The 21959-nt window shown below is 41.3% G+C and overlaps 1 protein-coding gene and 1 non-coding gene across 51 annotated transcripts in view; both read left to right on the forward strand.

Moving 5' to 3' along the window:
- The window catches only part of PUM1 (pumilio RNA binding family member 1), a 150935-nt gene that overhangs the window by 86060 nt on the left and 42916 nt on the right, over positions 1-21959 (forward strand). For 23 of the 50 annotated variants that reach the window (XM_070078873.2, XM_089301130.1, XM_089301129.1 and 20 more), the window contains 3 exons: positions 13023-13116; positions 14231-14335; positions 19247-19398. In XM_070078873.2, the coding sequence (XP_069934974.1) occupies positions 13023-13116; positions 14231-14335; positions 19247-19398 (351 nt within the window). Of the gene's footprint in view, positions 1-13022; positions 13117-14218; positions 14336-19246; positions 19399-21959 lie in introns of all 50 variants that reach the window. The other 27 variants (XM_089301128.1, XM_070078879.2, XM_070078877.2 and 24 more) reach the window with 2 other exon arrangements.
- Positions 6206-6312, forward strand: LOC127493790 (U6 spliceosomal RNA). Its single transcript, XR_007924334.2, has one exon. It is a non-coding gene; the product is annotated as a U6 spliceosomal RNA (small nuclear RNA).

Genomic DNA, 21959 nt, shown 5'->3' on the forward strand with positions numbered 1-21959 from the left:
GTGTTGATTATAACCCTGCTCTTTAATTGCTGATTTTCTTTCTGGTTGATCTATCCATTGCTGAAAGTGGGGTATTGAAATCCCCCTTACTATTATATTTGAATCTCTTTCTCCCTTTAGATCCCTTAGCATTTCTTTTCAATAGCCAGGTGCCCTGTAAATAGGTACATATATGTTTATAATTGTTACATCTACCTATTGAATTGATCCCTTAATCATTACATAGTGCTGTTTGTCTCTGTTAACAGTTTTTGTGTTAAAGTCTATTTTATCTGATTTCAGGATGGCTATACCAGCTCTTTCTCTCTTTTTTTTTCCCCCCGTTAACATGGAATATCTTTTTCCATCGTTTAAGTTTCAGTCTGCATTCATCCTTGTTGGTAAGATGTGTTTCTTGTATGCAGCAAATAGATGGGTTTTGTTTATTAATCCATTCAGCCAGTCTGTGTCTTTTAACTGGAGAGTTGAGGCCATTTACATACAAGTTGACTATTGATAAATTACAACTTTGCCCTGCCATTTTTCAGTAAATAGTCTTGTTTTTTTACATTGGATTTCCTTTGTACTTTTACTGGGAGATTTCCTTCCTTTTCCTTCTTTCATGGTGATTAGCTTGTTTCTGTGTGCAGTGCGTCCTTAAACATCTTTTGCAAGTCTAGATGGGTGGTGACAAATTCTTTCAATTTTTGTTTGTCACGGAAGGTTTTTATTTCACCTTCATTCATAAATGAGAGCTTTGCAGGGTATAGTATTCTGGGTTGACAGTTCTTTTCTCTTAAGACTTGGAATATATCTTGCCATTGTCTCCTAGCCCATAGGGTTACTGATGAGAAGTCTGCTGTGAGTCTATTTGGAGATCCTTTGAAAGTAATCTGGTGGGTCTGGCACTGTGGTGAGGTGGGTAAAGCCACTGCCTGAAGTATCAGCAGCCCATATGGGCACTGGTTCAAGACCCGGCTATTCCACTTATGATCTAACTCTCTGCTATAGCCTGGGAAAGCAGTAGAGGATGGCCCAAGGGCTTGGAGACCTGGAGGAAGCTCCTGGCTCCTGGCTTCTGATCAGTGCAGCTCCGGCTATTGCGGCCAGTTGCAGAGTGAACCAGTGGATGGAAGACCCTCCCCCTGCTGCGTTCTCTCTCTTTGTAACTCTGACTTCCAAATAAATAAATAAATAAATCTTAAAAAAAAAAAAAAGAGTAATCAGGCATTTCTCTTGTGCATATTTTAGAATCTTTTCTTTATGTTTTTATGTGAAGAGTTTGATTACAGTGTGTCGTGGTGAACATCTTTTCTGGTCATGTCTATGTACTTGGATATCCCTTTCTTTCTCCCAACTAGTGAAATTTTCCATTAATATTTCACTAAAAATGCCTTCTAATCCTTTCCCTCTTTCCATACCTTCAGGAACTCCTAGAACCCGTATGTTGGGTCGTTTGATAGTATCCTGTAGATTCCCAACAGTTCTTTTTAGTTTTCTAGTTTCTTCTTGTGTTTGGTCTGACTGTATAATTTCCTGTGCTTTGTCTTCTAAGTTGGATATTCTTTCTTCTGCTTCACTGATTCTGTTGTTAAGGCTTTCCACTGTATTTTTTATTTGTTCAATTGAATATTTCATTTCCAAGGTTTCTCTTTAAAATCTCAGTTTTGTGGGAGAAATTTTCTTTCGTGTTATGTATTCGTGCATTTGCTTTTGATTACCTCTAAGTAATCCTGTGGTCAGTTTTTTGAAATTCTTTTTTTCTTTTATTTATTTGAAAGAGAGAGGTAAACAGAGAGAGAGGTCTTCCCTCTGCTAGTTCACTCCCCAGATGGCCCTAACGGCCGGAGCTGAGCTGATCCAAGGTCAGGAGCCAGGAGCTTCCTCTGGGTCTCCCACGTGGGTGTAGGGGCCCAAGGACTTGGGCCATCCTTCCCTGCTTTCCCAGGCCATAGCAGAGTGCAGGATGGGAAGAAGAGCAGCCAGGACTAGAACTGGCACCCATATGGGATGCTGGCGCTTCAGGCCAGGGTATTAACCCGCTGTGCCACAGTGCCAGCCCCCAGTTTTTTGAATCTCATCTTCACAATTCAGTATTGAAGTATTATGTTCTTTTGGGGGTGTCATGTTGTCTTTCCTTATTCTTGTTTCTTGAATTAGTGGTTTTTTCTTTTTTTGTCCGTCCCCCCCCCCCCCACCCCCACCCCACCCCCCCCTCGCTTTTATCTTTGGACTAAGTCTGTGTGGATTAGAGGAGTGTCTGCTTTCAGGGAATACCTAGAGGCATGTGGTGGGTGTGGCCAAGGAACTCTGTCCAGTGCTCTAGGGTGAAGGGTGTGTCTGAGGTGACACACCCAGGTGCTTAGCTTGTTGCTGGGCATGGACAGGAGGTGGCGCAGCTGTTACCTATGTCCAAAATGCTGCCTGTTCTCTATCAGATTCTAACAGGATGTCGTTATGGGTAACTGGGGAGAGAGAAAACGCCCTTTCCCCTTGTTTTTTCTCCTCTAGTTTGGCAGGTAAGCTATACCCCTTGGGGTTCCAAGCCAGATGCCCTCTAAGACTCTTTCTGCATGTTTTTCGCCAGTGGCTTGGGCTGCTACGGTCTGGTCTCACCTCATTTTCCAATACTGGAGCAGAGGCTCTTCCAGCTCCTTGGGTTCTGAGTTGTACATGTCCTCACCCTCCACGTAGGTACACTGTGTCCCTTTAATTTGCATAGTTTCTGCTGCTGCTTTCTCCCTAACTCTCCCCTGACATTGCACTCTTTCCACTTTTTTCAAAACTGTCTTCTTCTAGACTAGAGCAGTAAGCTCCCTCCCTATTCTGCCATCTTAATCCCTCATCCACGGCTCCTTATTTTATAACCAATGTTGGGATTATTTTCTGCTTTTTGGATCTCTGATTTCGAAGTAGCTTTATCAGTGCTTTTTGGAGGCTAGGTATTTACTAGGATTTGAACAGAAGTGTGCTTCAGATAGCACTCATTTTACATCAGGTATCACTCAATTGGGAATATGAAACCAGGATTTCTTCACCATATATCCCATTTCAATGCTTTTTGGGAAGTAAACATTATCATAAAGTTAGTCTGTTTTTAGGATCTGGCTTCACATAAATGTCTTGGTAGCAGCAACACAGGAGCAATGTTGCCCAGGTCTGTCACTGTGATCCTTGCTTTTATCCTATGAACCGTCATGCCTGCTATTCTGTATGGATTATATACATTCTTGTTCTGGGAACATAACCTAGGAATCATTGGCTTAGGACTTACAGGCATCTTCAAGTCCCTCAACCTCCCAGTTTCATGTTTAAAAGCCATTCTTTGTTAAGAAGGAAGATTCTTTTTCTACTGGAAATTTGTGTGTGTTCTCATTTAATTCCTGTAGTCTGTCTTACCCATTTGCTTTTTATTCCATTTCTAATTTAAATAATTCTAATTCTTCAATGTCTAACACTGTCGCCTTCCGTTTTTGATCTCCAAACTAAAAAAAAATTTACATTTGCCTCCTTTGAACTGCATAGTATATTTTGTATGTCTTTGAAAAAAAAAAAAGAAATAGCTATGTTTTGTCCTGTGTTGCGGTTACTTGTTTCATAGTCCTTGCTAGATAGTGATCTTGAGGGTAAGGACTGAACCTTACACCTCTGTGTCCTCTGCATTGCTTTAGCAGAGCAAGTTTGTTTTCAGGGGACTTTTTCCCTCTGCTGTTGTTAATATCTCAGTGTATCTCCTGTATTTAATATAGTTTCCAAAATCAAAATTTGAAACTAGCCTTCTGTGACATTTGGAGGCTATGTTCTATATGTCCTTTAGATCTAACATACTAGCTTTTGCTTCATATACAGATAATACTGTGATATTCCTGTATAATATTAAGAAAGGTTGCTTCTTGGATCAAGAACTTAACCTTTTTAGGGAATGCTCTGTTGCCATCTGATCAAAAGCTCCAATTCCTCTAAATAAGAATCATACCTAATTCTTTTGAAACCCAATTTTGTGTATAACTTCTAGAGGATCACAGATCTGTACAAATTGTATATATATATTTTTAAAGATTTACTTACTTTATTTGAAAGAGTTAGAGAGAGAGAGAGAGAGAGAGGTCTTCCATCCGCTGGTTTATTCCCCAGTTGGCCGCAATGGCTGGAGCTGTGCCAATCAAAAGCCAGGAGCCAGGAGTTTCTTCCTGGTCTCCCACGGAGGTGCAGGGGCCTGAGGACTTGGGCCATCTTTTTTGCTGCTTTCCCAGGCCATAACAGAGAGCTGGACCGGAAGTGGAGCACCTGGGGCTTGAACTGGTGCCCATATGGAATGCCAGCACTGCAGGCGGCAGCTTTATCCCCTAAACCACAGTGCCAGCCCCCGTCTTCTGTTTTGTGTACAGCCAAGCATATCTTTCATGAGTAGAGCAAGATCTCCCACTGCCACCTCTCCCCTGCTGTTGATCTCAATTTAGGTATTGAGACTCACTTCCTCATTTTAAAAGTGCAAGAAAATACTTAATGACGTGGGATGAGACCATTGATGTCCTTGTTCTAACAGCCCTAAATACCAAATAGTGCACTCTTGTTTGTGGGGAAGGAAAGACTTGGGAAGAGGTAATTTCTGTACAGTGCTTTCAAAGTCTTGTTTATATAGGAAGAGAATGACAATTCTAGAGGAGAAAACAGTAAAACTAAAAGCCTGAAATTGGAAATTAATAGTTTTATGTTCATTGGATAATGAGAAGCATACTGGCTGATGTGGTAATTTAAGCTGAAGAAAGAACTGATGAGGTTGAATAAAAATAGTATTGTTTGTGTTTCTTTACAACTTCATTGTACTGCCATTTAGGTGATGGTTTTCTTTGTTTCAAAGAAGGAATGACATAATTGTCATGTAGTTTTTTTGTCCTTGATGTTAATTTAGTGGGCATCCTCTACCCATATTAATCAATTAACTATGGACCATTGTGTCCATCCAGTAACCCTGGATTCTCTGTAGAACAATTGTGGAGTGTTTGACGAAGTGAGTGTTAAACTGGTTGCTATTAAATAAGGACAGGTGGGGTGGGGTTCGACACAATGAGGACCAAGATTGCATAGAATTAACTCAGAGGGGAGGTGGAATGATTATTGTTGCATGTATGAGAGCAGAGGTGTGGTGATGGAAATGACCATAGTGCAACTGGAGTAGTAGATAAGTGTGGAGGAGCACAAGGAAATGTGCATTTGTCAATTGAGCCCTGGTCATGGCAGTCTTGAGAGCCTGCTATGAGTCTCAGATTATACCAGTTGTGAGGATTGAGTGAGAGATGTAATGTTGGGTAGCATTTTCTTTTAACATTTTGCTCTTTTATTCTAATGTTCTTGAATAACCAAGATTTATTTCCTTGCTTGCTTCCTTCCTTCCTTCCCTCCCTCCCTTCCTCCCTCCCGTCCATCCACCCATCCATCCATTCTTCTTTCTTTTTATTTATTTATTTGAAAAGCAGAGTTTGAGACTGAGAGAGAGAGAGAGAGAGAAATAAAGAAAGAAATGTCTTCCACCCACTAGTTCACTTCCCAAATGGCTGCAACAGCTGGGATTGGGCCAGGCTAAAACCAGGAGCCCAGAGCTTCTTCCAGGTCTTCTATGTGGGTACAAGACCCCACCAAAGCACTTGGGCCGTCTTCATTGCTCTCCCGGGTGCATTAGCAGGGAGCCAGATCAGGAGTGGAGCAGCTGGGACGTGAACTGGCGCCCATATGGGATGCCGGAGTTGCAGGTGGCAGCTTTATTTGCTTTGCCACAGTGCAGGCCCAATTGTTTGCTGTAATTGGTATTGTTGCTTTGTGATTTGTGAGAGACTGTAGTTTGGGAATTGACAAAATAATTCTCTCTTATTTCCTTATATTCAGGGCTTTTATATGTTGTAACACACTGCTTTCATGAAACTCAGTATCAGCTTATAGTGAGATAGTAGGGAAAAGTAATTTTCATTAGCTACAAACTTAGTTGTAAAAATAAGTAGTTGTGATGGTTAACTTGTCTGGTTTCTGCTCTTCATTCTGAATTTAACCCTTTAAAAAGGCTTACTTAATTGTAGGAATTCTTAACCTTTTCAAGGTATTTAAAAAAGAAACTTAAAGGCATATTTGCTTCTCCATTTTTTAACACATGAAGTAGAAGTAGGTGTTTTGTCATAATGAACATAAACAAAATTTTGAGAGTCTGTTAACAATCATGAAAATGTGTGATTTTATGCTCACTTTGGCAGAAAATATATTAAAATTGAAACAATACAGAGAAGATTAGCATGGCCCCTGTGCAAGGATGACATACAAATTCGTGAAGCATTTCATATTTAAAAAAAAAAGTGTGATTTCTATTTGTGATAAATTTACATGTGTACTGCTAATGTTGTCTTCCTTCCTACAATCATAATTGAAAAACATGGTAAATTTTGGGTTGATAGACGTTTGTGCGAAGAAAGATGCAATATTACTCACTCAAGTACAAAGATAGTAGTTTAAGAACCTCTAATTTAGGGTATGTTGTTGGCTTAAACTGCATAGATGGCTCTCACTTGTTCTTCCTTTTGTCTCACTTTTCCCTCATTGCCTTCTTAGACCTGGAAAAAGCTGTCAGCAGTTCCTGCATCATGTGTCCTTACCATTTTGTGTTATGATGCTTTAGCATGATTTGTTTTTTATTTTTATATAGTTGCCTGTTTATATGTCATAAACATAATTTAGAAAAATTACTATGTTTCCTTTTGTTGTAACAATATAGCAGAAGCCAAATCCAGGATTAAGTCAGTATAGATCAATCCTATTGTATTTTATTTCATATTCAATTAATTTAAAGCATAGGCTAATTAGCATGTTTTACAAAATAATGTAATGTACTAAAACTCTTGCCTTTTATGCATGAATTTTAACAAGAAAGCAATATACTGAGAATGAGTTCAAGTAACTATATTCTTCCTGCACAGCCATAGTCAAATGAGAGGAAATAGATATACATTCTTTTGAAAAGTATGGCATTGTTTAAATGTCATTCTCCTGAGACCAAGTGTTTGCATAGATTTAATTTAGGTATTTAATATTCTCAGCTTTGGTTTTTATTTAAATATGATTATTCCATTAGTGTCGTGTATGTGTTAATTTTCAGTTAATTTTCACTAGTAATTTGGTCAGTTGAAGTTTTTCCTTTTTTTTTTTTTTTTTTTTCTTTTCGGGGTTTTTTTTTCCCCCCATTGGTTCACCCCTCAAGGGCCGCTGCGGCCGGTGCACCGCGCTGATCCGAAGCCAGGAGCCAGGTGCTTCTCCTGGTCTCCCATGCGGGTGTAGGGCCCAAGCACTTGGGCCATCCTCCGCTGCACTCCCAGGCAACAGCAGAGAGCTGGCCTGGAAGAGGAGCAACCAGGACAGAATCTCAAGGTGCGGGTGCTGCAGGCGGAGGATCTAGTGAGCTGCGGCGCTGGCCCTCCTTTTTTTTTTTTTTTTTAAGATTTATTTATTTATTTGCAAGTCAGAGTTACACAGAGAAAGAGGGAGAGAGTGGGATCTTCCATCCGACGGTTCACTCCCCATTTGGCTTCAACGGCCAGAGCTGCGCCTATCTGAAGCCAGGAGCTAGGAGTTTCCTCAGGGTCTCCCATGTAGGTGCAGGGGCCCAAGCACTTGGGCCATCTTCCACTGCCCTCCCAGGCCATAGCAGAGAGCTGGATCAGAAGTGGAACAGCCAGGTCTCGAACCAGTACCCATACGGGATGCTGGAGCTTCAGGCCAGGCCGTTAACCCGCTGCACCACAGCACCGGCCCCGAAGCTTTTCCTTAAAAGCTGATAATGTACCTGGTGAAGGGATGTGATTTGCTTTTACTTAAGACTTTAGTGAAATAATTTTGGGATGAAATTCTTTGCTGGCTAAAGAAAATAAAATTTGTTAATTTAGCAGTTCTGTTTCTGTGTACCTATTAATCCAAAGATCATTGTAATTGATGCTGATGCCACCACCAGGAGCCAGGAGCTTCATCTGGGTCTCTCATGTGGAAGTCAGGGGCTCTGACATGTGGTCATCTTATGCTGCCTTTCCCATGCTGTTAGCAGGAAGCTGGATCTGAAGTGGAACAGCTGGGACATGAACCAGCATCCATATGGGATACTGGGTGCCTGCATGGATGCCCATTGTCACAGGTGTCGGTTTTATCTGCTATGCTACAATGCCACACCCTATATTCCTACCCTTAATATAATACTTCTTCAAGGACTGTCTCTGGATCTTGACAGTTCTAGGTGTGTAGGGAGTAATTTATGTTTTTACAGAAAAGAAGACAAAAATTTAGGGACTTAATTTAATGTCATCCATTACAAGCTATGTAAATACCATTATTCTCCAGGCTGTTTCTTTTGGACCTTGTGCTGGAAGTACAGTGCCTTTGATGTGTTGTCTCACCTTCAAAATCAACTGTATTTTTAGTTTCTGAAGGGTGAATATAAAAAATACTTACCACCATCATCAGTTGACAGCACAGTTAGTGCTCATGGTGCAGTGGGATTATTACTCTTAACCTACACAGACCACATTACTGCTCCCTGTTATGCCCAGGCTGCTTTTTGGGAGGAGGAGCTATAAGGGTGACTGTTAGAGAAGGGGCTGTATCTGTTCAGAGGATGTCAACCCATTCATCAGAGAGAGGATATCACACCAAAAAAGACTGTATTAAGCATTTAAAAAAATATTTATTTATTTTACTTGAAAGAGTTCCAGAGAGGCAGAGGCAGAGGCAGAGGCAGAGAGGCGGAGAGGCGGAGAGGCGGAGAGGCGGAGAGGCGGAGAGGCGGAGAGGCGGAGAGGCGGAGAGGCGGAGAGGCGGAGAGGCGGAGAGGCGGAGAGGCGGAGAGGGAGAGGGAGAGGGAGAGGGAGAGGGAGAGGGAGAGGTCTTCCATCTGCTGGTTCACTCCACAAATGGCCACAGTGGACAGAGCTGGGCTGATTTGGAGCCAGGAGCTAAGAGCTTCTGCTGGATCTCCCACACAGGTGCAAGGACCCAAGGGCGTGGGCCATCTTCCACTACTTTCCCAGGCCATAGCAAAGGGCTGGATTGGAAGAGGAGTACCTGGGCCTTAAACTGGTGCCCATATGGGATGCTGGCACTGCAGATGGCGGCTTTACCCACAACGCCACAGTGGCAGCCCCTTAAGCACTTTTTGTGTATTGATTTTAACCCCAATAACAACCTTAAGAATTGATATGTCTTTTTTGTCTCATTAGAGAGATGAGATGAGGTCTCATAGCAAATCAGTGGTGGTGCTGAGATATGAACCCAGGTTATCCTGCCCCAGAGTCTGTTCTCTTAACCCTTGTCCAATATAAATATTGTGTTACTGATAAAAAAAAAAAGTCAGGGATGATAGAATATTTTATTTTGGGGATGTGAGATGAATAGAGGTAGTCTTTCACATTTCCTATCTCCATATTTGGACATTATTCTTCAAGATTCACAGAACTGAACAATGTTTTTGTACTAAAATTTGTTATTGGTAATAGCAGTAGTAGCCATCTTTTATAATGTGCCAGCTGCATGTCAGTCACTATGTTGGGTGTTTTTGGCTGGCCAAATTGCTCTCTAGAATCAATGCTTGTATTGAATCTTTCAGAAGATTGTAGAGTAAGTGGCCAAGAAAGGAATCAAACCAACTTACTTGTCCTTTTTTGCCATTATGCTTTCAGTTAGGAATCCTGCTACACTGGAATTAGTTGATATTGTTTCCTTTCCTTTCAGACTCTTGAAAAACCTGTGAATTCTAAGTGAGTTATAATCACTAGTGGCACCTTTATCATTATGCTGACCTTCAAATTAGCATTCTTCTCACCTCTCTCAATTTTTTATTTCTCATTTACCAAGTATTGACTTGTGTGAAATCATGAAAAAGTTAGAGCTCAGAGCTTTGCCCAGCAGATGGCATTTGTGTGAGTTTTGCAGGATCCATTGGAATTAGTCACTTGCTAGTTACCCAATTTTGTTTGAATATTCTATTCCCCATTAATATTGCACCATTTACATAAAGAGAATGTGCCAAAATTGCTGTAATCTATTCTGTAATCAAATCTGCCCACTCTAGATGCACAGTTTATGTTTTTTAAATTGTTTATTGCAAAATGCTCTCATGAAAATAATTCTTTCTCTGTTCACCGTAATCACTAATATGTTAATCAGCTCTCAAACATAGGTTAGGGGCTCTTGAAAGGCTTGTGTACTTTTAGTCTAACAGTCTCTGCTTTTCAAAGTTTGGCAACAATGGTGGTGAGAAACACAAACCAGGATTGCATGTAGTCATTGCATTCATGCATATTATGGATTTCTGTGTGTTTAAAGATCTGGTACACATAACTGTACTAAGAATGGAATGGCATTGGTTTGTCAGTTAATAAGTCAGTACATCCTCAAGAATTACTTTCTGAACACACTGCCTATTTCTTCATCTCCATGCCACAGTGCCTTCCTCATAAACAGTTTTCATGAAATGAGGTATTTTGTCAGTAGCACAGTGAGGAAGGATGGAAAGAAGAAGCCAGCATAAGAATTGTCTTAAGATGTGAAATGTTTGCAAAGGCCAGGAAGTTGTCAGGAAAGGGACAGTTGTAGAACTATGATATGTTTTTGCAACCTTGGAAATAATTTAGAAGCAAATTTCTACTGTTTTATTTGATTTCTTCATTCTGCCTACCCCTGGGAAATGTATGGACTATTTCCTGTTGATAGAAATGTTAAGAGGCCCTGTTCTGTAGGTAAAGCAGAAAATGTGAAACCAACTGCCAAAAATCAGAAGATTCTTTATTAAATAGTAGTGACTAGCTCCCTTCCTGGAGTGGACAGGTGTCTTGATTTGAATGTTTGTTGGTAGATTCAGTCAGTTTCTCTCTCTCTCTCTCTCTCTCTCTCTCTTGTTCTTTCTTTTTTAAAGATTATTTATTTGAAGGAGAGAGAGAAAAAGAGAGAGAAAGTCTTCATCCACTGGTTCAATCACCAAATGGCTACAGTGGCTGCAGCTGGGCTGATCTGAAGCTAGGAACTAGGAGCTTCTTCCAGGTCTCCCATCCAAAGGGGCCCAAAGATTTGACCATCTTCTGCTGCTTTCCCCGGCCACAGCAGAGAGCTGAATCAGAAATGGAGCAGTCAGGACTTGAACCGGTGCCCATATGGGATGCTGGCACTGCAGGCTGTGGCTTTACCTGCTGTGCCACAGCGCCAGCCCCATGCTATTTCTTTTTTTCCTTTTTTTAAAGATTTATTTATTTTATTTGAAAGAGTTACACGGAGAAAGAAGGCGAGGCAGAGAGAGAGAGGTCTTCCATCCGCTGGTTTACTCCCCAGTTGTCTGCAATGGTTGGAGCTGTGCCCATATGAAACCAGGAGCTGGGAGCTTCTTCCTGTCTCCCACCCAGGTGCAGGGGCCCAAGGACTTGGGCCATCTTCTACTGCCTTCCAGGCGATAGAAGAGAGCTGGATTGGAAATGGAGCAGCCGGGACTCGAACTGACGCCCATATGGGATGCCAGCATTTCAGGCAGTGGCTTTACTCACTATGCCACAGTACCTGCCCCTGCTATTTCTTTTTAAGACTTAATATTTAATGAATGCCTCTAAGGTAATACTTTTTTTTTCCGGTCAGCATCACTGTGAGATTTTTCTTTATTTTAACCTTTGGAGGGAGAACTACATCTTTTCCTGGTTACTTTTGAAGTTTGTAGTATATAAGTAAAGACTAATTTTATTCTGGTTTTTAGAATAATGAATATCTAGAAACAGAGCCAACAGGTGAAGTCAGCCAGTACATTCGGGACATTCACCTTTTGTTCTTTTTATTTATAATCAGCCTACTCAAATATTTCGGGCACATAGGTAGCCAGAATGCAGAATAAAATTTCTCTACTGCCTAGAATACCAGTCAGTTCAATCATGATGATTATTAAGCTGAGATGGTAGAATGCCATTATCTGCTCATGTTGGAAACAATCCGCTCTCTTAATGAGGACATCTTAATTTAAGATCCATGGTGTCAACTGAGCTGTTGAAAAATCCTGTAGAAAGAGCAGGTAGGTTGAAGTTCCCATCCAGGGAGGTCCTTGAGTAGGTGCACTCAGTCTGCTGCACTCTTCACTGTGACTACTTGGAAGGAGTCCATCAAGGTAATCCAGAATCAGGATATTGGGATCTCATTTCTTTGTTCCAGTACTGTATATAGTCAATAAAATGTAAATTCCATAGGGGTAGTATATTGTTTTTGTTGATTGTTGTATCCCTAGATCCTTGCACAGTGCCTAGCAAGCATTATTTATTTCATAAATAGTTGTTGATTAAATGAGTGAATGACTTCAGATAGGAACTTAGGTTTTTGTTAGTGGTAAGGCCTTTGAACCTTCTACCTTGTGAACTAGGAAGTGTGCAAAGTTGTAACAACCCAAGTCTTGTTAAAGCAGCTCTATTGCTGTTGTTTCACTCCTGCCTATAAAGAGTAGATCTCCTGCATCTCCAGCCCCCAGAATTGAACAGTTGTCTGCTTTACTCATGAGGGTAAGCTGCTAGTGAGGAAGTGTCTAATACATTTTCCCAGGAGAGTTTTCCTAAAGGATGTAGTGAACACTCTTCATATTCTTCTCCAAAATGAGAATAGATGAGGAATAATTTAGAGTCTGTGGTCTTGAAAGAAGTGAAGGGATATTCCAGCAGGAGGGCAGTATGGTAAGTCACTTTGTAGCACATGTGCGCAGAACCTGTAGATCTACTGATACCCATTAGAGCTTGTACAAACCTAAGTATGTTTGTGGTTCCCCTGACTTCTACAATCTGGGAATCAGTGTACCCATGGGAACTGGGAAAACCAAACAGGTGCAGAAAAGGGGGGAAGACAGGAGTGAGAAGCATTACAGCACTCTGAGAATGGAGTGGAGCACAAGAACATCCATTTTTGTGTCATACTTAGACAAGTGCTTATAGAAGTTTTAAGTCAGATAGTTTTAAAATAATTTCATAGAGAGTCTCTAACCACAGCATGTTTTTTTTCTACCCCAGCTGTTCCAAAGACCTAATGCACTTGCTGTCCAGCAGTTGACAGCTGCTCAGCAGCAGCAATATGCGCTCGCAGCGGCTCATCAGCCTCACATCGGTAAGTCCCTGAGCCACGCCTCCCCTAAAGAGCTGTGAGCACTGTTGTCGCTCGCTGGATGCTGCAGAGCCAGTAGTGCAGATTGATAGGACACATCCAACCGCACCCCTCAGAGCAGATGGCCTCTGCATTTTTCCAGTTGTCTGTAGCTGCTTTTGTAACCATTGGCACACTAGACCTGGGTGAATGAGTTTTCTTAGTGTCCAGCCATTGCTCCACCTCAGCTGTTGTCAGGTTTTAGCCTTTTTACCACAATCTTGATGAGTGGCCATCATCAGCTCTTTTGGTAAGACAAAATTTACAAATTCAATCTTGGGTAGCCTGTGAGTTTATCTACTTCTTATCTTACTAAAGCAAATAGTACCTATAAATTCTTTTTCCAATGAAAAGATGTAAAAGTACTCTCAAATAATTGTTGATTTTTAAGTAGTTTTGTCCATTTGCTGTAGCAGTTGTTAATATTTTGGTGGGCATTTGACATCGTATTGCACACACCTACTTTCTTCCACTGAACCTTCTTTTCTCTTCAAAATAGAATGATATAAACAAGTAGAAGTGGAAAACTTTTTTTTTTTAATGAACCAAAGTGGCTTGATTGAGTGGAAAGGAGGTGGCTAGGTGGCTAATCTTGGATTTTGTGTATGCTGTGGGAGAAAAAAAAAAAAACTGCTTCAAAACTTAACTAATAGGAGAGTATAAAGGCCTTTGATTCTGATACTGTGTAGTTGTGTAGGTGGCCTATATAAATATTCTTACCTTTTCTTTGAGGAAAACTATTTGGAAAATGGTTTTAAATGGAAATAAACCTTTTCCACCATCCTATTTTAGCTTTGTACAATTTTAATTATTAAATTATGTTAAATTCAAAACTATATAAACAGCATTAATTTAAGTGTTTCTTTAGCAAAGCTTTAAAATATAGGTAACTGTTAGTATAATCTTTAGTGTAGGGGTTCTTTTGTCTTTTAAAAGTTATTCTTTACTCTCAACATATCCTTTCTCTTTTTTGTTGTTTTCCTTATCTACAGCCTGGAATGCATAGCCAAACCGTGTAGGTATTTGGTAGGGCTGCAGTTTTAGTCAAGTCTGTTTTTACTGACAGGTGTGTTTTCAGCAGGTTTAGCTCCCGCTGCATTTGTCCCAAATCCATACATCATCAGTGCTGCTCCCCCAGGAACGGACCCCTACACCGCTGGATTGGCTGCAGCAGCAACACTAGGTGAGACATTTTGTTGCATGTGGGATTTGCTCACCTGCTAACAAGTCATTTAAGATGAGCATGCATTCTCTATACTCTGTCCCAAGTCCACATATCCAGCGAAAATTCCTCCTGGTTTTCAGTGCCATTTCCCTGCCTGTAGGATAGCTCTACTTAGCCCTAACAGCCCTTCTGACATGAACATGTGGAATGACAAGTCACCTGCCTCTTGGGTAGGTATTTTTCGATCCGTGGAGTCACCTGTTGCTCATTTATATTTTGGGAATTTCTTTCTTTTCCAGAGTTTCCTGTTCACTCTAGTAGTCTGCCATTGTTTAGGTCTTTGGACTCGTCTCTCTGCATATTCCTAATTTCCTTGCCTCTTTCCCTTACTTCATCCACCTAAATTGTTCTGAAAAATGGTTTCAAGTGTCAGAGTTAACTTTTCACCTTTCTGCTTAAATCCTTTATTGATTCCTAGTTTTCCCACCCTCCTATGGTTGAGCATTATACCTTTCTTAAGTGGCAGTGGTTTACTGTTTGTTGGAATCAGTGTTTTTCAGGACTACCAGGTAATTCTGAGGACTAGCTGGAGTTGGAAGCCACTGCAGAGGCCTTATGAGGGCACCACTCTCTTCCCTCATAACTAATTACCATCTGCTTATACTATACATCGCAGCAATATTAATCTGAATTTAATTTGCTTTAGATACTGTCCTGGAGTAGGCCTCTATCTTTGGACACTGTTGTCTCTTTAATCTTCTGTACTAAGCTCTTTTACCCCATTCTTTGCCTGGGAAACTTCTTAGTCTGCATTGTGACCTCTAGAAATCCTTCTGTGCTCCCTGTTCCCTATCCTTCTCTATCACTAATTATTGCACTGTTTTTATTTGCTTGTGAATATGAATATATATGTATATGAGTTGACTCCAGAGACTGAATATGTGTATGTATGTATGTATGCATGTATGTATGTATGTATGTATGTGAGTTGGCTCCAGAGACTGAATCTCTCAAAGGTAAACTTTTGTTGGTGGTATAGTTGCTGTCATTCATGCTGGGGCTATAAATATATGGTGTTTTGAGTTCAATGTTAGGATAAGCAAGATGCCATCCAACATATTCTTTGAGGACAGATTCCTTTAAGTCATATTATTGGGACTAAATGTTACAGTGAGATGTTTTATATGTATAGCATATAGTTTGCCATTGTGAGCTCATTGTAGCTTGGCATTTCTGAGATCTTATTCAGAACTGTTCACATGAGGTAATGGGAATATTTAATATAGGCTACCACCCCTAACCCCACCTTTAGGGAAAATAGAGAAAGCTCCTTCTATGGCTAATGTTTATTGAACACTGGGCTCTGACCTTAGTTGTCAGTTGATGGTTTTTATAGTTTAGGGACTCTGGGACAACTCAGTAAGTTGTCTTGTATGAGAACCCAATTTAAATGTCATTGATTTGGGGTTTCAACCAGATTTAACTTCAAGGTCCATGTGTATACATCATTATATTATATAAAGTGGCTATGCTATTATGAATGAACTTCTCTGTACTCTCTTTAGAAGTCTTTCCCTTTTCCCTCAGCTAACAATATATGTGACTTGAAGAAGAACTGATCTTAGGGGTGAAATACTTGATGTCGTTGAGGTGATAGGTTGGTGATGAGAATCTTGATTTCTTGTAATTATCTTTTGAGCCAGACTGACCGTGATTTAACTACTTCTATGCTTAACATAAAATGTGTACCAAACAATGCAACTATACTTTTTTGGAGTGCTACTTGTACAGGAAGCAGGGCAGTCTTAATGTCAGTGTTGCCAGTAGAGAATCTTCATGGGCTTTTGAGGGAGTCTTGGGACTGTCATTGCAGGTTACAGCACTTCCTTTCAAGACAGGTGTGACCATATTCCTGGTACGTGTTAACAGCTATTTTAGCAATAAGCAAAGGGGTTAGGGTTGTGGTATAACGAGTTAAGCCACCAACTGCAATGCCCGCACCCCATATTGGCGCTGGTTCAAGCCCCATCTGCTCTGCTTCCCATGCAGCTATCTTGCTAATGTGCCTGGGAGAGCAGTGGAGGATGGCCCAAATGATTGGGAGATCTGAATGAAGCTCCTGTCTGCTGACTTTGGCCTGGCCCAGCCCTGGCTATTGTGGCCATTTGGAGAGTGAACCACCAGATGAAAGATCTCTATTTCTCCCTCTAACTCTACCTTTCAAATAAATAAAAAATAAAGTCTTTAAAAAAAAAGAAAAGAAAGAAGGAAGCAAACTAAGGCATAGTGTGGCATCTTTTTTGTGTTTTTCCTTTTTTTCCTCTTCTTCCTTCCTTTGACTAGTTGATGAACTCTTGTCATATGAGTTTGGGACCCCACAACTCTAACTTGGTGATACTGATTTTGTACTGTTAGGTTCTGACAAATTAATACTTAAACTCATTAGCTTATTATAATAACAGTTCATATTTATAACATGGCTTTTCTAAGCAGTGCCTTCATTCTGCACCCAGGTAGACTGTTTCATGGTGGGCATTCCTGCTTGTACACAGAGCTTCTTGATCTTTATTCTGCCCATAGATTCGGAAAACACCAGATTAGAAATGCTAAAGCAGGGATGGGCATTTGGCATAATGGTTAAGATGGCTGATGGGATGGGGTATCCTATATCAGAGTACGTGGGTTTGAGTTGTGGCTCTGTTCCCAATTTTCATCTCTGGCTAATAGGCATCCTGGGATGCAGCAAGTGGTGGCTCAAGTGGTTGTATCCCTGCCACCAACATGGGATACTCAGATTGAGTTCTCAGCTTCTGGCATCAGTCTGGCCCATGGTGGCTGTCGCATGCATTTTGGGAGTGCACCAGTGTTTGGGAGATCTCTGTCTATCTCCCTGTTTGTCTCACTCTCTGGCTTTCAAATAAATACATATAAATTTTACAAAAGGTCAAAACATATCATTGGACACTTTAACATATTTGTTTTAGAAGCTAAAAGTGGAGAAACAATAAACATGTACCAATTTATTTTGAGTTAATGATGTTATGTGTTTCTCCAGAAATAGCCACTATCTCATAATATCTGTAACATTTAAAATAGCTCTGTGGAACTCCAGCATAAGGCTTGGTTATTATAAGTAAGTCAGACTGTCAATATTCAACCTGTGCTGTAAGGTAATTCAAATTGGAGATGTGCTTTTAGTAGATTCAAGAAGCTGGCTTTAAGACCTTTACTTGGTTTGCAAATTTGCATCCTTGGTGTTTCTTGCTACTGTCTTCACCTGAGAATTCTGTGGTTTAGCCATGTCCAGGTTGATGGATGCATAATGCTGCCACACCTACTTCGCCTACTCTCTGTGGCAGTCTACAGTTGTAACATGTTGGTAAAGAGGGTAGTAGTTAATTTGGATTAAAGCAGAGCACTTAGTTTTGTTTAGGATATTTAGCAAATTTATATTAAAATCAAGGTGTTGTATTTTTTGTTTCCATATATCTTCAGGTTTGATTTAAATTTAAAAAGGCATATCGGGGCCGGCGCAGCGGCTCACTAGGCTAATCCTCCGCCTTGCGGCGCCGGCACACCGGGTTCTAGTCCCGGTCGGGGCGCCGGATTCTGTCCCGGTTGCCCCTCTTCCAGGCCAGCTCTCTGCTGTGGCCCGGGAGTGCAGTGGAGGATGGCCCAAGTGCTTGGGCCCTGCACCCGCATGGGAGACCAGGAGAAGTACCTGGCTCCTGCCATCGGATCAGCGCGGTGCGCTGGCCGCAGCGTGGCGGCCATTGGAGGGCGAACCAACGGCAAAAGGAAGACCTTTCTCTCTGTCTTTCTCTCTCACTGTCCACTCTGCCTGTCAAAAAAATAAAAAAAAATAAAAAATAAAAAGGCATATCAAGGTCTGAGTGCAGTTGTGTTTAATGTTTCTGTTACTTAAAAATAGAGATGGGAAAACACAGCCTCTGTGAAGTTGAGCCGGGGAGATTCACTTTGAGTATTCACTTGAAGATTGATAGGTTTTCCTGCTTCTAGAGGTCATGAAGCACCAGGATCCTGGTTACTTATGATTATATTAAGCAGTATACAAATGAATCCTTCGTTTTTATCCATCAGTTTAAGCCTACATACTTTGTTTCCCCCCTTTATTTTAAAGATTTATTTTATTTATTTGAAAAGCAGAGTTGCAAAGAGAGAGAGGGAGAGACAAAGAGGGGAGAGAGGTTTTCCATCTGCTCGTTCATTCTCCAAATGGCCATAATCGCTGGGGCTGCGCCAGGCTGAAGCCAGAAGCCAGCAGCTTCTTCTTGGTCTCCTACATGGGTGCAGGGACCCAAGCACTTGGCCACCCTCCAGTGCTTTCCCAGGTACATTAGCAGGGAGCTGGAATGGAAGTAGAACAACTGGGACTCGAACTGGTGCCCATATGAGATGCTGGTGCCGCATGTGGCAGCTTAACCTTAACCTGCTACAATCTGCTACAATCTACTACAATCAACACTGGCTCCTGTTGATTTCCCTCCTAATAAACTTTGTCTGTAACAGTCCTACATCCTTTCTTTTTCAGGGGAAGAACATGTTTGTATCTAAGGCCAGTCCTCTGTACTTAAGTCAAACCCCCTTATCAGTTTTGTCCTTTTCAGGGTCTCCTACATTTTGTACCTTACTGGCTTCTTCTTCTAGGCCTAGAGTATGTAAGTGGTATTACTGACTTTAGAAGACATGGTAGAAAGAACTCATGTAATATTTTCTATTTTTTAAAAAAAGAATTAATAGCTTGTTAAATTAATATTTTACAGTAAGGTCTGCTGAGTCATATGTTGTCTTTGGAAACCCTGTACTTGTCTAAACTTTTCTTACCTTCCGAGATCAGACGAGATCGGCGCGATCAAGGTGGTATGGCCGTAGACTAAACTTTTCTTACCTTCTTTTTACTATTTTTAGGCCCAGCTGTGGTCCCACACCAGTATTATGGAGTTACTCCCTGGGGAGTCTATCCCGCCAGTCTTTTCCAGCAGCAAGCTGCTGCTGCTGCAGCAGCTACTAATTCTGCTAATCAGCAGACCACTCCACAGGCTCAGCAAGGACAGCAGCAGGTAAGTGTAAACAAAGTGTACCTCCATCTCCATGTGAATTTTAGTGATTGTATCTAATTAATAGATAGTGTTGATTCTAATAGAACTGCACTGAATATATGTATTCTCCCTTGTGTGTGTATCTGAACTCGGGCTCAAATTTAACTGTGCTTATGGAATATCCTTTATCAGGCCCATGGAGAATGGAACTAGGTGAGGTAATGCTATTAATTCAGTTTGCGCATGAGAAGACTACTTCAAAGGGTTGTCCACTTAATAAGGTTAACTAGCTAGCAAGGAGCAAAGCTGGTCTTCAAACTGAGGGTAAAAACTTCTGTTCTGCCATACTGTGCTTGTCTGCTAAGGACCATATTCAGGTTACTTTAGGGAGCGCTGTGAGTGGCTTGCTGATGAAAGGGTGGTATTAGTTCTTTAGTTATTCCCAACACTTGTTAAATTGCATCTAAACCTTAAATCTTTCATGTGTGCTTAGAGGAACTTTTTGATTGATTTGGGAAGAATAGTTAGCTGCAAAATTAAGTACTGTATATAGAGTTTTTACTATACCATTGTTTTCCTGATTACTAGAATAATACCTCTTTGTTGCTAAAAATAGCAGTGAACTGGAAAACTATAAAAATAAAAAATCTCAAAATATTAATGTGATTGGTGTTGTTTGTAAGATTTATTTATTTATTTGAGGCAGAGTTACAAAGAGGCAGAAGGAGGGAGAGAGAGAGAGAGGTCTTCCATCCACTGGTTTACTCCCAAATGGCTGAAATGGCTGGAATTGTGCTGATCCAACGCCAGGACCAAGGAGCTTCTTCTGGGTCTCCCATGTGGGTGCAGGGGCCCAAGGACTTGGGCCATCTTCTGCTTTCCCAGGCCATAACAGAGAGCTAGATTGGAAGTTGAGCAGCCGGGACTCAAATTGGCCCCCCTTTGGAATGTTGGCACTATAGGCAGCAGCTTTACCCACTACCCCACAGTGCCAGCCCCAAACCTGAAGCTTTAAGCACAATTTTGGGCAAGAAAAAAATCTTCATCTTGACATTCATTTACAAGGCTGGAACAAAACCTATCAACAGATTTGCAATCTTTTATGCTGTTTGGCTTGCTCATGATAAAACAAAGAGCCATCAGAAGGGTGTGATAGGTAACTTATTTACAGTAGACTGTGAGCTCAGGAGGATAGAATCACCACTCTTGCTATTTTTATGGTTAAACAAAGGTCTTGAAATTCTAGCTGTTTTATCTTAGATCAGTAATTTAACAGTTATCTTCGGAACAGTTGCAGTTCTAGTACTGGGTATGTAACATGGAAATCCAATAAATAATTTGTTGACAGAATGAGTGTGCTCTGTATTAAATTTGACAGTAGTTTCTCTGTGTGGATAAACCTATATTTCTTTATGTGATGAACTTTGTGTCTAAAGTGGCTTCCAGATCATCATGGATTTGGAAGACTGAAGTAAATGATGTATTTTAAAATTAGTTCTGGGCCTGGTGCCATGGCACTGTAGGTTAATCTTCCATCCCATATGGGCGCCGGTTCTAGTCCTGGCTGCTCCTTTTCCAGTCCTGCTCTCTGCTATGGCCTGGGAAAGCAGTGAAAGATGGCCCAAGTGCTTGGGCCCCTGCACCCGCGTGGGAGACCTGGAAGAAGCTCCTGGTTCCTGGCTTTGGATCGGCGCAGCTCCAGCTGTTGTGGCCAATTGGGGAGTGAACCAATGGAGGGAAGACCTTTCTCTCTGTCTCTCCTTCTCACTGCCTGTAACTCTACCTCTCGAATGAATAAATAAAAAAATCTTTTAAAAAATTAGTTCTGATATGTGAGGAAGAATAATAGTAATAACTGCTGTTTATTGACAGCTTTGTGTTTTTTTTTTAAGTTAAGATTTATTTATTTATTTGAAAATCAGAGTTGGTTGGGGGTGGAGAAGATCTTCCATCCTCTGGTTCACTCCCCAATGGTCACAATGCCCAGTACAGAGCCAGGCCCAAGCCAGGAACCAAGAGTTTCATCTAGGTCTCCCATGTGAGTGGCTGGGGTCCAAGTACTTGGGCCATCTTCTGTTGTTTACCCAGGCCGTTAGTAGGGAGCTGGATCTGAAGTGTAGCCTCTGGGACGCAAACTGGTGCCCATATGGGATGCTGGCTTGGCAGGTGGTGGCTTTATGTGCTATGCCACAGTGCCAGTGCTGTGGTGCAGCTAGTTAAAGCCCCAGCCTACAGTACCAGCATCCCATATGTTTGTCTCTACCTCTCTCTGTAACTCTTTGTTTCAAATAAGTACAATAGATCTTTGGGAAAAAAAAAAAAAAAAAAAGTAAAAAAGCTTAAGGCTCTGCATATATATATTTTTTTTTTTTTAAATGATCCCCAGATGGCTGCAAAGGCCAGAGCTGGGCTGATCTGAAGCCAAGAGCCAGGATCTTCTTCCGGGTCTCCCACATGGGTGCAGGGGCCCAAGCACTTGGGCCATCTTCCACTGCTTTCCCAGACTATAGGCAGAGAGCTAGATTGCAAGTAGAGCAGCCACGGCATGAACCGGCACTCATACGGGGTGCCAGTGCTCAGGC

This window comes from Oryctolagus cuniculus, chromosome 7 (assembly GCF_051225735.1).
Source record: "Oryctolagus cuniculus isolate XC-2025 breed Fujian yellow rabbit chromosome 7, ASM5122573v1, whole genome shotgun sequence".
NCBI classification, from domain to species: domain Eukaryota; kingdom Metazoa; phylum Chordata; class Mammalia; order Lagomorpha; family Leporidae; genus Oryctolagus; species Oryctolagus cuniculus.